Genomic DNA, 16,267 nt, shown 5'->3' on the forward strand with positions numbered 1-16,267 from the left:
CTGACTCGATCGACGGCTGCCATGTCACTAAGAATTTTTAAGAAAGAGGCAAGAATTGTGATCTAACAATATAATAATAATAATAACAATAATACAATTATTACAACAAATAAAACAATCTAAAAAACACTTTAAATAGGAATAATGGCTTTAAAATTATGTTACTTGCCAACTAAAGATAGTTGTGGTCAGGGATAACCTCCTCCAGGGCAGACAGCTGGTCCCGCCACGGAGCACCACTGACGGCCTCCAGCCCGTTCTCCTCCTCCTCATCCTCCGGCATGGCGTCCTGCAGCTCATCCTCTGGGGGCAATGATGTCACCCACCCCCAGGCAAATGTTGTGCAGGACGGCACATGCTGTTATGACCTGCAATGTAAAAACCTTATTCATTAATTGTGATTCACTTCAGTAGCCTAATCAAAGGTAAAGTAGAATCCTGTTGTGTGATTACGTACCTGAGGCACAAAGGTGTGGTGCACCTCCAGCACTTTAAGGAAGATGGCCCGGAACCTGGTCTTCATAATTCCAAAGGCACGCTCAATTATAGAGCGTGCCCTGGAATGATGGGCATTAAAGCGCTGGGGTCCCACACCTTGCACCGGCCGCTTGTAGGGAGTGATGAGGGGGAGTGGATGCTGGAGGCACGGGTACCGGCCGTCTGCAAGGATGAAGTACCCTGGAGGAGGATAAACAACTTGTCTGTACAGTGGGCTGTGCCGGAGTACTCTGGAGTCGTGCACAGACCCCGGCCAGCCCATGTACACGTCCACAAAGCAGCCCTGATGGTCACAAACTGCCTGCAGGATGATTCAGTTTCCTGTTCAGGTAGCAGTGACCATCGGGGCCGCTTGGTGTCTTGATCCTGACATGGCAGCCGTCGATCGCTCCAGCAGCCTTTAAAAAGGCTCTGTGTCTTGCCAGCCCTGCAAACCCACAAGTTACCGCCGCCAGGTCTTCAGCGGTCTTTGGGAGGTGGATGACCTTGTGGCGAATGGCCACCACCTCCCCAGTAACTTGGTGGACAATACGGTGGACAGTGGAACGATGCATCCCAAACACCCTTGAGAACCACGCTGTATGATGCCCCACTCGCCAGCCAGAAGAGGAACACCAAGGTCTCAATTGTGGCACCCCATCCATGTCTCCAATCCTGGTGGAGAAGGTTCAGCAGCACTGCCAGGGACTGCTCTGCTCAGCCTGAAGTCCTGCCTGGTGTCACCCTGATTAAAATACCTGTCCAGGACAGGCACGGCCAGGTTGACCCTGCAGTACAGGGGTCTGGTCTGGATTGGGAAAGGAGGGGAAGAACGGGAGAAGAAAAATGGTGAATTAAAGTGTGAGTTATTCCTTTTATTGCTTTATCTGTTTGCTGTTTCAAAGTGTCAGCACCGAAACGTTGTGGACAACGACAGGGGAACGAGACCTAAAACATCTCTCTGAAAAAATGCAAACACTAAAGTAGCTGCAGCCATTGAGACAATAGCATGGAGCTAAGTTGTTTTTTAGCAGACTTAGCATTGCTGAGCTCTTTCTGCAGCTGTTTCACCACATCTGGCCACATGTAGACCTCTGCTATGCCAAGCTCCACAAGAGGAACATAGATTCAATCAGTGGCTGCATCCAGCAGCTCCAACAGGACATATAAAAGATCAGGTAGTAGCTGCATTCCTGTTATTAATATTGTAAAGTGTTAAAAATACTTTATAAAAGACATGAAGTAACTATGAAGTGTAAAAAACTAAAATGCATAAATGCAGGATAAGAAGTTAAATAAATTATGCTTAATCACAGCAGTGTATAGTGCTTAATGCGCCATCTATTGTCATGTTTAGGTATTGCAACAACTAACAGATTACAGTGAAATCAGGACTGAAGACACAATAACTAAAATATAGGTGGTGTCTCTTTTTAAACATATTACCTTATTGGTAACTCTGCTTTAACTGCTGGTAACTTTAGGTGATGTGAGTGAAATGGGCATTTTATGATGTCTAATTATAATTTTGTATTCCTCTCTCTGTGGGTCTGAGATACCATACTGGGACACACCAGGGGACATTATAGTGTGTTGTGTTGTTTTTAGATTGGTTTTCCTTTCTTCTTTTTTTCTTTTTTTGCTGCGGTATGAAGTGGTTCTACTGAAAGATGTCTTTTCACTGATATCTTTAACACTTTCCTGCAGCAGGCTGTTGTTCCAAGTGCCTCAAGTCTGCTACCATTGTACCTGTGCCAAAGTCCCCTGTATCTTGTCTTAATGAACATCATCACATCACATTATGTGGAAGGAGGCTCCAGAGCATCGTGCAACATCTGCAAGACTATGCAATATATATTTTCCCCAAGCCATCAGAACCTCAGTATGCTGCTCCTCATCCCTCTCTACAACACCATGAGATGATACACATACATACAAATGCACCAGCACTTTAAGCAAAATACATTACCTGTCTTTTTAATGAACAAATGCATAAGCTACCACACATTGCACATGTACAGTTGCAAGAAAAAGTATGTGAACCCTTTGGGATTACTTGGATTTCTGCATAAATTGGGCATAAAATGTGTTTTAATCTTCATCTAAGTCAAAACAATAGACAAACACAGTCTGCTTAAACTAATACTGCACAGAAAATTGTATGTTTTAATTTTTTATTGAACACAACATGTAAATATTCACAGTGCAGGGTGGGAAAAGTATGTGAACCTTTGGATTTAATAACTGGTTGACCCTCCTTTGGCAGCAATAACCTCAACCAAACGTTTCCTGTAGTTGCAGATCAGACCTGCACAACGGTCAGGAGGAATTTTGGACCATTCCTCTTTACAAAACTGTTTCAGTTCAGCAATATTCTTGGGATGTCTGGTGTGAATTGCTCTCTTGAGGTCATGCCACAGCATCTCAATCGGGTTGAGGTAAGGACTCTGACTGGGCCACTCCAGAAGGCGGATTTTCTTCTGTTTAAGCCATTCTGTTGTTGATTTACTTTTATGCTTTGGGTCGTTGTCCTGTTGCATCACCGATCCTCTGTTTAGCTTCAGTTGGCGGACAGATGGTCTTAAGTTTTCCTGCAAAATGTTTTGATACAATTGGGAATTCATTTTTCCATCGATGACAGCAATCCGTCCAGGCCCTGAGGCAGCAAAGCAGATGCCCAAACCATGATGCCCCCTCCACCATATTTCACAGTTGGGATGAGGTTTTGATGTAGGTGTGCTGTGCCTTTTTTTCTCCACACATAGCGTTGTGTGTTCCTTCCAAACAACTCAATTTTGGATTCATCTGTCCACAGAATATTTGGCCAGTAGTTCTGTGGAACATCCAGGTGCTCTTTTGCAAACTTCAAACGTGCAGCAATGTTCTTTGACAGCAGTGGCTTCCTCCGTGGTGTCCTCCCATGAACTCCATTCTTTTTTAATGTTTTCCTTATTGTAGATTCGTCAACAAAAATGTTAGCATGTGCCAGAGATCTTTGTAAGTCTTTAGCTGACACTCTATTTTCACCTCATTGAGCATTCTGCGCTGTGCTCTTGTGGTCATCTTTACAGGACGACCACGCCTAGGGAGAGTAGCAACAGTGCTGAACTTTCTCCATTTGTAGACAATCTGTCTTACCGTAGACACATGAACATCAAGGTTTTTAGAGATACTTTTGTAACCCTTTCCAGCTTCATGTAAGTCAACAATTCTTGTTCGTAGGTCTTCTGAGAGCTCTTTTGTGCGAGGCATGGTTCACATAAGGCAATGCTTCTTGAGAACAGCTAACCCAAAACTGGTGTGTGTTTTTATAGGGCAGGGCAGCTTTAACCAACACCTGCAATCTCATCACATTGATTGGACTCAAGGTTGGCTGACTCCTGGCTCCAATTACCTCTTGGAGAAGTCATTAGCGTAGGGGTTCACATACTTTTTCCACCCTGCACTGTGAATGTTTACATGTTGTGTTCAATAAAAAAATTAAAACATATAATTTTTTGTGCAGTATTAGTTTAAGCAGACTGTGTTTGTCTATTGTTGTGACTTAGATGAAGATCAGAACACATTTTATGCCAAATTTATGCAGAAATCCAAGTAATCCCAAAGGGTTCACATACTTTTTCTTGCAACTGTAAATGCATCAGCACTTTACTTTAAAGGAAGCTACTTTGTGGAAATGCAATGCAGTAAAAACATTTTATGTGTTGGTACAAGACAAGAATTTTAGAAATTAAGCCATTTGAAGCACCAAATGTGGGACTTTTACTCTGGAACTGTTCTAAATTTACATCGTTAAACAAAAGTTAAACTAAATGTTTTGCATGTATTTAGTTAATTTGTCAATGACAGGTAACATGCTTTATACTTTCTGTGGATAGACTCTGATAAATCCATTTTCCATGTTGAGTCCTGCTCTTACACCTATATTCTAAAAAGCAGATGTAGTTTATTCTTCACCTTTCATGCTAGCTTTGCCAAGTAGATGACCAAGCTGAGGAGTCAGACAGATTTCATAACTAACCTTTTTTTTAAGCTACAAGTTTCAAAGTGCATCTTAACTTTGAAAAAGGAAAAGAAAAGAATAGAATACAGAATAAAGTCATATATGCAAAAGGAAGTGGGTGGACTTAGTTAACTAAACAAATTTGAACTTTCACACATACACAGCACGTTTCCACAATCATGTGGTCTAATGTGGTCTTGAGTAGAACAAGGGTCAAGACAGAGATGACTTTAAAGCCCAGATCAGTTGTTTGTGTTTCCTGAGAGGGCATCAAAAGTTGTAGTGCCATGTGCAGTGCTGTAGCCAAAATAAGGGTTGAGGTAGCCCCACCTCCACTCTAGCACTCTGAATTATTGGTTGCAATGTCTTTTATTTTGTCTTCCCTTCATGCCTTTATTCTGCCATTTCTGTGAAAAGACAATTTTAAAGTTTTTAAATACTTGTTTAATTATTAGCATTAGTTAAAGCAGAAATTTGTAATACTGCTATCAAGTGTTTAAAATGGGTACTGCAGTCCAACTTAAAAATATTATGGAGAGAGAGAGAGAGAGTTACCTCCCCCCTCCCCCTCCCTCTTGCATGTTTTTAGGTCGGGTTGAATCTATGTCAGCTGATTCTGTTTGTTTGCTTGCTGCAGGACACTGTGTTTGTGTGCCAGTAGTACATATCTGGCAACCTGGGGTGTTGAAATGTGCATCAGTATGATCTCACAGCATATGACATGGTGGTGGTGTGTGATGAATTAAAATGATGTGCCACAGCACTGCAATCAGGTTGAATAAGCAGAGGGCCAAAACAAAAACAGGCGTTCTGCAGAGGAATAGACATTTCTAAGGAGAACATACTAGCTGTAGTATTATAGTAGCAGAAGCCAGTATTTCAATTTAGCATGTTTCCTTAACCTCTGATAACACATCATGGTCATTTTATGAGTTAGTACAGTAAATATTGAACATATTGGTCCTTTAATACAGCCATTTTTTAAATTTTTACAGTTATTACAATAAAACAGAAAAACTTCCCATTTCTAATTTAGGCTCCTTGATCTGGAGCAACTTGACCTGGTAGTCAAGTTTGAGGGTCCTTCTGTCAGGGGCCCTTACTGAGCCTGTTGTAACCTGACAAAACATCATATAAAACATCACAACAGATGTTTGACCGAAGAGATTATGTTAAGCAGCCAAACACTGTTACAATGTCAGTGATTACCACTTACACTATCTCTCTCCCTCTCATTTTCTCAGAAAACCATTAATATAGTCTTGTCATTGTAATCTATTGAGTCCACATCAACTGTTATGCTAGTAGCTAATGTAATGATGATAATAATAATAATAATAGCCCGGACGGTAAGGTAAAAAAGTCTCAATACAAATCTAGCTTGGTATCTTTATCTAATTTGTAGGAGTCATGTACTTGATTTGAGTTAGATGTAATGTTTCTCCCAAACACTAGGGGGTGCATGGTAAATGCCCGGTGGGGCACAGTTTATTTAACCTCATGCCATTAATCACAGGTGTTGCTGATTGAAGGAGGAAAAACGTTTTTGACTGCGCTCGTGTATTTTGGGGATATATTTGATTTTTGTTTAGTTTCATGTGAAAAGCTTATGTTATGTGATGGACAGTGCGTAACATAGACATTTAGTAAGATAATATATGCACTTTATGTAAATTTGCTGGAAAAGACTGAATAGCCTATCATTCATGTTGAGTAACTGTCTAAACAATTACTGCCTTTAGCAGTCAGTAGTGGCTAAAGTGTAGGGCTTAGTGTTGTTTTAATTATGTAGTGACTAATTGAGAGGCTCTTGCTAAGCACATCCTAGCGATAAGAACACACTGCCACTAATCCTGTCATACTTTGGGGGCAGACAGGTTTGTGGGCTTGCAGAGGACTGTTGTTGCTGGTGCAACACACACGGTTGGGCAGAGCTTTGCACTCTGCATTCACCTCTTATTCTGTGACGTCTGTAGGCAGTTTTACCTGTTCCTCCTATATGGAGGTAGAAGGTATTTGAGGTGATTAGACTATGTATATGCAAAGAAAATAAAGAGCAAACTAACACACAAAGCCAATCAAAACTGCATAAACTGAAGTTAACTCAAAATGCAAATAATACAAAATAAGTTCAATACAATATAAGTATACAATATTCCACTCAATAAATCTCTACCATTTGACATCAGCTTTATCAGCAGCGAGCAACGATAGTTTCAGCATCTGGTCTATATTCTCTGTGCATAACAAACGAATCTGACAAAAAAACTGTAGGTATTTTTCTGTGTATATCATTTATATAATTTGTATTAGATTATCAGTGTGTTCTCTTTCATAGCATTCCCTAAATCACATTGGCTAAACGCCTATGACGTCAGTACGAGACACTTACTCATGCTACTCAGAGAAAGTAAACTAAAGTCTCTATGTCAGATTCACTTCACAAGTACTGGGCAAGGTTTGTTCATTGTCTTCATGTAAGCCACATAATTACATAGCTTTATATTATAGGTTGATTAAGCATGATAAAAAAGTTCTACATGTGATAAGAAAAGCAGATGAGCACAACTTGTTGAACATGCCATGAGAGAGAGAGAGAAAATCACAGCTGAGAGACAATGAAACGGTAGTTGGGCAGAGGTCCAGTGGCTTTGACCCTGTCTGGTCAAAAAGTCTTAGCTAGCTACAATACACACCTGATGGGATGGTATGGTGCTTATTTTGTATAGCCTGTCTAACGTACAATGAGAATAGGTAGGGAGAGCAACAGAGAGGCCACTGATGTCCTGAGGAGGATCACGCCTGCCTTCCTCTCAAGACAAGGGAGATCGAATCCCACTGCAGAGGGCCTGTATAGAGACCCTACAATCATGAGTTTTTTTCCACCAACCCTCTGCCTCATGCAAGTGGTGCATGATCAGTATTTTATAAGTATTTCAGAGGAGGAACCTGTTCTTCTCTCAGGTTGTCCAGGAGATGACGAAAATGTCAGATCAGTGGAACACTCAGACAACATTACAGATAAGATTGGAGTACTTATTCATATCATGTACTGTATCTCATGCAATTGCACTGATCTCCACATTGAGAAACCCAAGGAAACAGGGTCAGGTGAAGGAGAAGTGGGCCTTCAGCTGTTATAAAATGTAGTGCCAACAGACAGTTTGCAGACAGTGCCTGGAACAGATTCTCTGAAAATGTATATTTTTTTACAAGCTCTTAAATGATTGGATTGATGAGCTCATGCGTCTTCACTCAAGCTTTAATTTAGTTTGTTTTTGAAGGTCAGGGTCTCATTTTTGGACATGCTTGTAGATAATGTAGAGATTGGCTTTACCAATGTGTATCCCAGAGGATTTCAATGTTCTTTCTCCTATTAAAATGTAGAGAGAAGCTTGGATATCAGCTATAAAATCCAGGAATGCAGTCGTTAAAAAAAGAGCAGGACTTTCTGGTTGAGTAGGAAGCATTCCAAGATTGAGTGATGCTTCCAGGCCTTAAGATTTGTCTGAGTCTTCCAGAAGCGAAGATGTTGTTAACCAGCCCCTGAAGGGTTAGCCACTGCCACACTGTCACTTGTATAAGTTGTAACTGAGATTAACGTTACCACAGGCTTTAATAATTAGAATCTACTATGAGCTAGATACTAACTTTACAACAAGCCATCCATTCCACACAGCTCCCATCTGTAGTCTGCTGCCTACACTGCTATGTGTCAGACAAAGGGTCATGTATTGGCGGTTTGATTCCCGGCTCCTCCAGTCCACGTGTCAATGTGTCCTTGGGCAAGATACTTAACCACAAAATTACTCCAGATGACTGCGTCAACGTGTATGAATGTGCGAGTGAATGTTAGATTCCACCTGATGAGCAGGTTGGCACCCTGCGTTGTAGTCCCTGTCATCAGTGTGTGAATGTGACATGTAGTGTAAAAGCACTTTGAGTGGTCAAAAAGACTAGAAAAGTACTATATAAGTACAGTCCATTTACCATGTATTGAACCAGGACACCTTTGTTACTGGGATCATGTTAGTACAACATACAACTTGGACATTAATGATAATGCTTTCAGTTGACATAATGAAATTTGTTTTCAGACAGCACTCATATTGCAGTATTAGTGGAGTCAATTGTGGTGATTACATCTGTGAAACTGAACAATTCTGCAAATTGTATCCTGAAAGTTGACCTATCAACAAGTCGTTTAAATAATGCCATCCAAAATTGTAGCCATTATGTAACTCAACGGGGGCTGTGATATCCCTGATCAAGGAAATAATTTAACAGAATAATATATTCCCAAAAGAGACTTTAGGCAGTAAAGTCAACATTATATAGTACTAATCATATCAAACACACTACTTGTCAGTAATTCTCAGAAAAAGCTGATTGCTGGAGTGTCAGAGTGGTCACTACCCGTATTTGTGATGGGATATTTCAGTTCCATTTCTTCAGTCTGTTTAAAACGGGATTATATATAACCTATATATAACCTTATAACCTTTAGAAACCTCAAATCCATCCCGTCCTCTGCACTCTCTGCAGCCCTTGCCAGCAAAATGTCTGCCTCCCCTCCCCCTTTGTCTGACAACCCCTCTGACCTCGTCAACTACTATAACCACACGCTCACCTCCTGTCTTCATCAGCTTGCTCCCATCAGAACCAAATCTGTCACCTTCACACATTCAGCTCCCTGGTACACCACTGAACTCCACCACATGAAATCCCGCAAGCGTCAGCTGGAACGACTCTGCAAGAGAACTGGTCTAACAGTCCTACACCAAGCCTACACATTACCTTCACCAATACAAAGATGCTCTAAACACCGCACTGTCCACCTACTACTCAAACCTCATACACTCTGGCTCCTCCAATCCCAAGGCTCTTTTCTCCACAATAAACAAACTGCTCAAACCCAGCGACAATATCTCCAACTCCTTCACAGTCAACAAGTGTAACGCCTTTCTGTCATTCTTCCAAGTTAAAATAGACACCATCTATAACAACCTCACTACATCCTCTGCCATCTCCTCCTCTCCACCTGTCCCCCCTCCCACCACTCAACCACTGTCTCAGTTCTCCCCCGTGTCACCAGTGGAGCTGTCCACACTCATGGCTGGCATGAGAAGCTCCACCTGTGCTCTGGACCCCATTCCATCCAACCTGGTAAAGGATTGTCTCCCAGCTATCTCTCCACTCATCTCAGAAATCATCAACTCCTCCCTCACCTCTGGCTCTGTCCCCCAAACACTCAAACTGGCTGCTGTCACCCCCATCCTTAAAAAACCTGGAGTCGACCCATATCCAACCTCCCTTTTCTGTCTAAAATACTGGAACGTGCTGTCGCCACACAACTCAAAACCTACCTCACCTCCAACGATCTGTTCGAACCATTTCAATCCGGTTTCCGCTTACAGCACAGCACACAAACTGCCCTTCTCAAAGTAACCAATGACCTACTCCTCTCCTCAGACTCTGGCCACCTCAGTATCCTCATCCTCCTTGACCTCACTGCAGCCTTCGACACCATCAGTCACCCGATTCTTCTTTCCCGTCTGGAATCCTCCCTCAACATCACTGGCACTGCCCTCTCCTGGTTAAGGTCTTACCTCACAGACAGACAACAGTTCATCAACATCAATAACTGCATCTCTTCCACCGCTCCTGTGCTCCAAGGTGTCCCCCAGGGTTCGGTGCTTGGTCCTCTCCTCTTCATCCTCTATATGCTCCCCCTCGGCAACATCATCCGTCGCCACGGTCTCCATTTCCACTGCTACGCTGATGACGTCCAGCTCTATATCTCCACCAAATCCATCACCACCGTAACACACTCCACTCTCACAAACGCCCTCACTGAAATAAAATCATGGATGCAAGCCAATTTCCTCAAACTGAACTGTGATAAATCAGACATCATCAGATTGGTCCCAAATCCCTCATCAATACCACCCATAACTTCCACCTCACCATTGACACCTCTACTCTGTCCCCCTCCTCACACATCCGCAACCTCGGAATTATTCTAGACAGTAACCTCTCCTTCAAAGACCATGTCAACCACATCACAAGGACTGCCTTCTTCCACCTCAAAAACATTGCTCGCCTCCGTCCATCACTCTCTCTTCTGAAACTCTCATCCACCTCTTCATCACATCCAGACTCGACTACTGCAACAGTATTCTTTATGGCTCACCATCCAAAATCATCAATAAACTTCAGTACATACAGAACTCTGCTGCCCGCCTGCTCACCCACACCCGTTCCCGTGACCACATCACCCCCGTCCTTCGTACTCTCCACTGGCTCCCTGTACCACAACGCATCCACTTCAAAGTCCTTCTCTTCACCCACAAAACTCTCTACAGCCAGGCCCCCTCCTACCTCACTGCCCTACTCCACCGCCACAAACCTTTCCAAAACCTTCGCTCTGCCGATGCCAACCTCCTGTCCCCTCCCCCCCAGTACCAACCACCGGACCTGGGGTGACAGAGCCTTCTCCATCGCCGCCCCCTCCCTCTGGAACTCGCTCCCCAATCACATCTGCGACTGTACCAACCTGCCCACATTCAAATCACTGCTCAAAACAAACCTCTTTAGAATTGCTTTTAATTCATGATTAATGCGTCAATCGTTTTACTGTGTTCTCATTTTACGTGTACTTTAATGTTTTTATATTTATTTTAACTCACTGTTCACTGTGTTTCTTTTGCTTGTTCTTTCGTTTTGTTTTTTACCCATGTTTCTGTAAAGCGACTTTGAGTGTAAAAAAAAAGTGCTATACAAATAAAATGTATTATTATTATTATTATATATTCCTCATATTTGCAGTGGTGAAATTCCCTTATAATGTTATTAATTACTTCCGTCCTCCTGTTTTGACAAGTCGAAATGTCTGCTGTGAAAAAGTTCTATTGTGATGGGACTCCCACTAATTCCTGTGAGAGATGGAGCCTTTCTAGAGCCAAAGGGCTTTGTATTTTAAATAAACTTGATTACTGTTGGACTGTTGTGTTGGACTCACTGTGTCTGTGTTTTCCTCATTAGATATTAGTTAGTCATTACAGTCCAGTGGATTTCTGGTTATTCACTGTGTTGTGATGCCATCACTGAGGTGTCTCAATCATGAACCCTCATGAAACTTTTGTTCTTCCATTCAAAGTTTCTAATAGCTGGAAGACAGAATGTGAGACAATGTTTAAAATGTAACCTTATAGGTCAACGTCAAATCATCTGTGGTGGTGTATGAATGGATCCATGAACAACTTATTTGTTCACACTGGCCCAGCAGTCCTTAAAAACCTCTGTGTGTTTGTAGAAACAGATGATTCATTGGTCAGTGACACATACCCCACCTCAGAACTTCAAACACAACCCTGCCAGTCTGCCAGCACAGCGGGGCCTCAGCCAGGGCAAAGATCTGCCAAATAGTGTGTGTGTGTGTGTGTGTGTGTGTGTGTGTGTGTGTGTGTGTGTGTGTGTGTGTGTGTGTGTGTGTGTGTGTGTGTGTGTGTGTGTGTGTGTGTGTGTGTGACTTCTGAGAAATAAAATCACACACACACCCACACTACATACACAATGAAAAACAATTTTATTCCTCCGGTTCATATCACTGAAGTATAAAGAAAACCTTTTTTCAATCCTAAATCAAAGTTTCTTTCAAATTCTTAAAGCAGACGGCTGCCATGAATGATATATTGGACCACACAGTGCTTTAACCACACTTTTAGATTTTTTTAACCGAACCGTTATCGCACCCAACAGTTTACAGTACTGCAAGTAGAGCAAAGCTGAACCATAATAATTATTTCCCTCCTCTCTGATATGGTTGCTGCTCAAGAAAATATCATCCCTCAAGACATGAGCCTTTAAAAACCTGGATTAGTTGAATCCTATAATAACAGACTGAGACGCAGAAGATCTAAGTAGCAGCTTAATGGCCACCAGGAGGCCCCAAATGATGCAAAATACAAATATGACTTTTCCCCACAGTGCAGTGTTTGGTCACATGTGCTGTTACACTTTTTTAAATATGCACAAAAATAATAATTTAGACGTTTTTTCTGTATTTGTATTGAAAAATATAGACATGAACTTTTTAGTTACTTTTTTAGTTCTGTCAGTGTTTTGTGGTTTGCAGCTTGAATCTAAGTCTGTGAAGCGGTTTTTTAATCAAACTGACCCTTTGCTTTATGCTGTGATATAGCATGACATCAGTTTAATTTGTACATGACGTGGGGGAAAAAAACATTTATGCACATCATAGCTAAAGATATGTTTTCAATATTCACATTTATGATGGAAGTCACAGTTTAGGTTGTGTGAAATGAAATGAAAAGCAGTATTTGTAATGCGGTTCAGTCATTGATGCGGGTAAATCTCAGCAGGTCGGAGCAGCAGCAGCAGCAGCTTCCATTCATCTGATCCTCTCTGCGCCACTGGTTTCTCTGAGCTCACATGGCACAGTTCCTCTGAGGCATGGAGACGTGAATTTCACCGGTGCGTGACGACAACATGATGGACTTATGACGGACTTTACGCAGAGCTGCGCTGTTGACTGAACCAAACATTTCAACACTTTCCCTGTTAACTGACTGCGATTTTTTTCAACTTTGAAGACAGGATGATTTTTTTTTTGCTTTTCATTTTATTAAGTATTCAGTCCAGCCGCTCGGTGGTGACAGGACAAGGGGACGTTTATACAAACCACTGGGCGGTGAGGATCACAGGTGGTCCGGAACAGGCTGACAGAATCGCAGCAAAATATGGATATATGAACCTGGGTCAGGTAATGATCCAGCTGTTATTCCTCATATCAGTGCTGTCCATGGAGGTTCTTTATGTTTACTTTGTAACAAAGTAGCATGACGTTATGTTGGTCTCTGTTTGTGACTGGTTCTTCTAGTTTATTATGAAAATTGACTCATTACATTTGAAAGTTATAAATGTTTCTGGAATATATATATTTTTTAATTCTGGAAATGCTCTAATCTGGAACAATTATAGGATTCAGCTAAGAAAATTCACTCATGAATGACATCACATTCATTTCCTGTACTTGGTTAGCCTATAGTATGTTTTTCATTAAAAAGAAAGGGTAACAGTTTACTTTAATTTTCCCTATTTATAAGCACATTACAAACATTTAGTCAACACTTTAAAGCACACTTCAATGTAATTACAAGCAGATTTAAATACATTTTAACTCTTTATTAATGTACAATATTTGTCAACAGTCATACCTTCTCTCTATTTTGCATTATTACAGCTGTGTTTTACTAAATTGTCATTGATTCTGATCTGTTTATATATCAGCTTCCACTAATGGATGGCCAAAGGAGGAGTTCTAGTTGCTGACGATTACATTAATAAACATGGATATTTTCCTATAATTACATTACAGTGTGTTATAAACCATGTACTTTTCTTGACACAGGGAAATAATGTTGACTAGGACTTTTGATGTAGTATTGAAATATAGCAAAACATTAAAAAACTCCCACTTTCTAATATGTGGAGCTTCTATGAATAATTTATAAATTGTAACTAATACTAATAACTGAGCTGTTTCATAAGAGTGTTTTTTGGATTGCCTCGTTGTGAAAAATCCCTCTAGCTGCTGTTTATCCTACCTCTGCAGAACGCTTGATTTATCCTGTTAGTTCGTCAGTTCATCTGGCTAATAGACCTCTTACCTACCCTCTGAGAAACACCTGCTTTGGTGTCTACATCAAACTCCATTTAATAACCACTTATCAACATTTATAACTCAAGACTCCTGTGGCTTATGAGTGTGTAAAAGCCACAATCTTTCACAAATGGATGTAAAACAGCCAGAAGGATTTTTCATAACCTGGAAACCCTAACCTCTCTCTTACTCTTATTATAACACAAAGTAAACTATATTTACGGGCAAAGGGGGGAAAAAGCAAAAGGAATTTCAATGTTAAAAAATGAAAAGTGTATTGCCCATCTCTTCTATAGGCTACAGTCCTTTTTTGTGTTTTTTATGTGCCTAATATACTGTATGGTTCTGTACTGGTATTACTGCATTTTCTGTCATGTGATGAATTGTAGGTAGAGCTGTCACTTTTTTTCTCTGTATACATAACCTGGTTGATATAGATGTTTTCCAGAATAAGACCTTGTAGATTGAAAAATGACATCATTAAATTTTTTGGGAGCTTGCAAACATGCACACTACTTTTCCTTGTTATGCTGCTTTTGTCCTGCACCTGTAGACTGTTCTATAAGACATCAGCAAATTAGTTATTATGTCGATGATGAACTCTTCAGTTACAACTTTATAATGGGTGTCTTGGTTAAAACCCTTTTCCTTAAGGTACTAGTGTAAAAGAGAGTCACACTAGATATGAGTGGTTGAGCGAGGTAGAGGAGTAGAGGAGCAGCTAAGGGATGAAGACAGATGTAGTGAGGAATGGTTTCTGTAGACTGTAGTCTGAAGAATACTGCAGTGTGCCAGCTGTCCACATGTGTTGAGATTCCTGCTCACATTTTTTGTGCAAAGTCTAGAGAGAACATGCATATTTATTACGTGACATCATATACCATATACAGATGGCCAAAATGTGCTCTGAATGTGGAGAACTTTGTAGAAGCAAGTTTAAGTTTTCTACTGTTAAAGAGTCAGAGCACATCAGTGTAAAAGGCTATTTAGAAAACAAAAGTTGAGTTGTAGATTAAAGAAATGTGACTATATGCTTGTGTTGTAATGTTCTTGTCTTGATGTTGCTGTTGGATGTCTTTGGTTAGATAGGAAGCCTGGAGGATCATTACCATTTCCACCACAGCAGAGTGGTCCGCAGAGCTGCAAAATCTTTCAAAGGCCCCCACAGTTTCATCCATATGGATCCCCAGGTGAATCAAAATGTACAACACACACAAGAAACATGGTGAGATTTACACATTTATTCCTCTGGGCTCAAACCTAGCAGAAAAGCAGACATAGCTCTGGAGTACCACAATGGCAACAATTCACATATTTCTGTCATAACTGTATGTTTATACAGTGGTGTGAAATGTTGTGCAACTTTCCAATGCTGCAAAAGTGATTTAAACAGATTTTCCACAGATTTTCTTTTCCACGGATATCGTTAAATTCCATAATTTTGTGTGCGGTTAAACGCAACATTCGAATAGAAATTGGCTAACAGGTTTATAGGAGGAAACAGGTTAGATATTCAGCCTTGGACTGAGTTTCAGTTGGGTGGAGAAAAATAATTGCTGTGTGGTTATTTCCCCCACAACACATCCACTCGACCACGGTGCCAATTAAACAGAGTGAGAGATACATGCCATGAGACGGTAACTTTGGTGATCATTATTTGCAACCACAGACCAACGTGTTCCCATGAGAAGCCTTCATCAGAGCATACTGTATAACACAGCAGCGAGTGAGAGAAGGTTGCATCCCACAGTCCTTTTTTTTTCACAGACCTGACATATCACAGTAGGAAAACACTTGAATAGAATTGAGCCACGGTTAATGTGATTAATCTGTGCTATTCCTACTGTGACAAGTCCAAATATCTGCTGGGAAAAAGGTCTATTGGTACATGTCATGTCAAACAATCCAATAGGCAGAAATTAACAAACACAAAGTGACAATGTGGTCAAATTAATGCTGAGATTTAGTAGTCAGTCACCTATGGGTGCCCCGCTAGTCTACTTGGTTAAGACAGATGCAACTTAATGCTGAATTTATATATATTTGAATGTATGTGTATATGTATGTATAAATGTGTGTATGTAAGTGTATGTATGGGTGCA

General features: G+C 41.0%; 2 protein-coding genes across 3 annotated transcripts in view; one reads left to right on the top strand and one right to left on the bottom strand.

The window, feature by feature from the left end:
- Positions 1-200: 200 nt before the first annotated feature.
- Positions 201-9,342, bottom strand: LOC133979442 (uncharacterized). 2 transcript variants are annotated; one of them, XM_062417964.1, is made up of 3 exons: positions 9,111-9,342; positions 458-678; positions 201-368 (listed from the first exon to the last, which is right to left on the bottom strand). In XM_062417964.1, the coding sequence occupies exons 1-3, from the start codon at positions 9,163-9,165 to the stop codon at positions 297-299; spliced, it is 348 nt and encodes a 115-aa protein (XP_062273948.1). In that variant the 5' UTR covers positions 9,166-9,342; the 3' UTR covers positions 201-296. The 2 variants fall into 2 exon arrangements, with proteins under 2 accessions (XP_062273948.1, XP_062273939.1); XM_062417955.1 differs by lacking the exon at positions 9,111-9,342 and having other exon boundaries at positions 458-984.
- A 3,578-nt stretch (positions 9,343-12,920) lies between these two features.
- Positions 12,921-16,267, top strand: part of pcsk6 (proprotein convertase subtilisin/kexin type 6) — a 35,630-nt gene continuing 32,283 nt past the window's right edge. The window contains exons 1-2 of the mRNA XM_062418800.1: positions 12,921-13,265; positions 15,251-15,355. Coding sequence (XP_062274784.1) covers positions 13,101-13,265; positions 15,251-15,355 — 270 coding nt within the window. The 5' untranslated portion in view covers positions 12,921-13,100. The remainder of the gene's footprint in view (positions 13,266-15,250; positions 15,356-16,267) is intronic.

The sequence above is a fragment of the Scomber scombrus genome, chromosome 1 (assembly GCF_963691925.1).
Source record: "Scomber scombrus chromosome 1, fScoSco1.1, whole genome shotgun sequence".
NCBI classification, from domain to species: domain Eukaryota; kingdom Metazoa; phylum Chordata; class Actinopteri; order Scombriformes; family Scombridae; genus Scomber; species Scomber scombrus.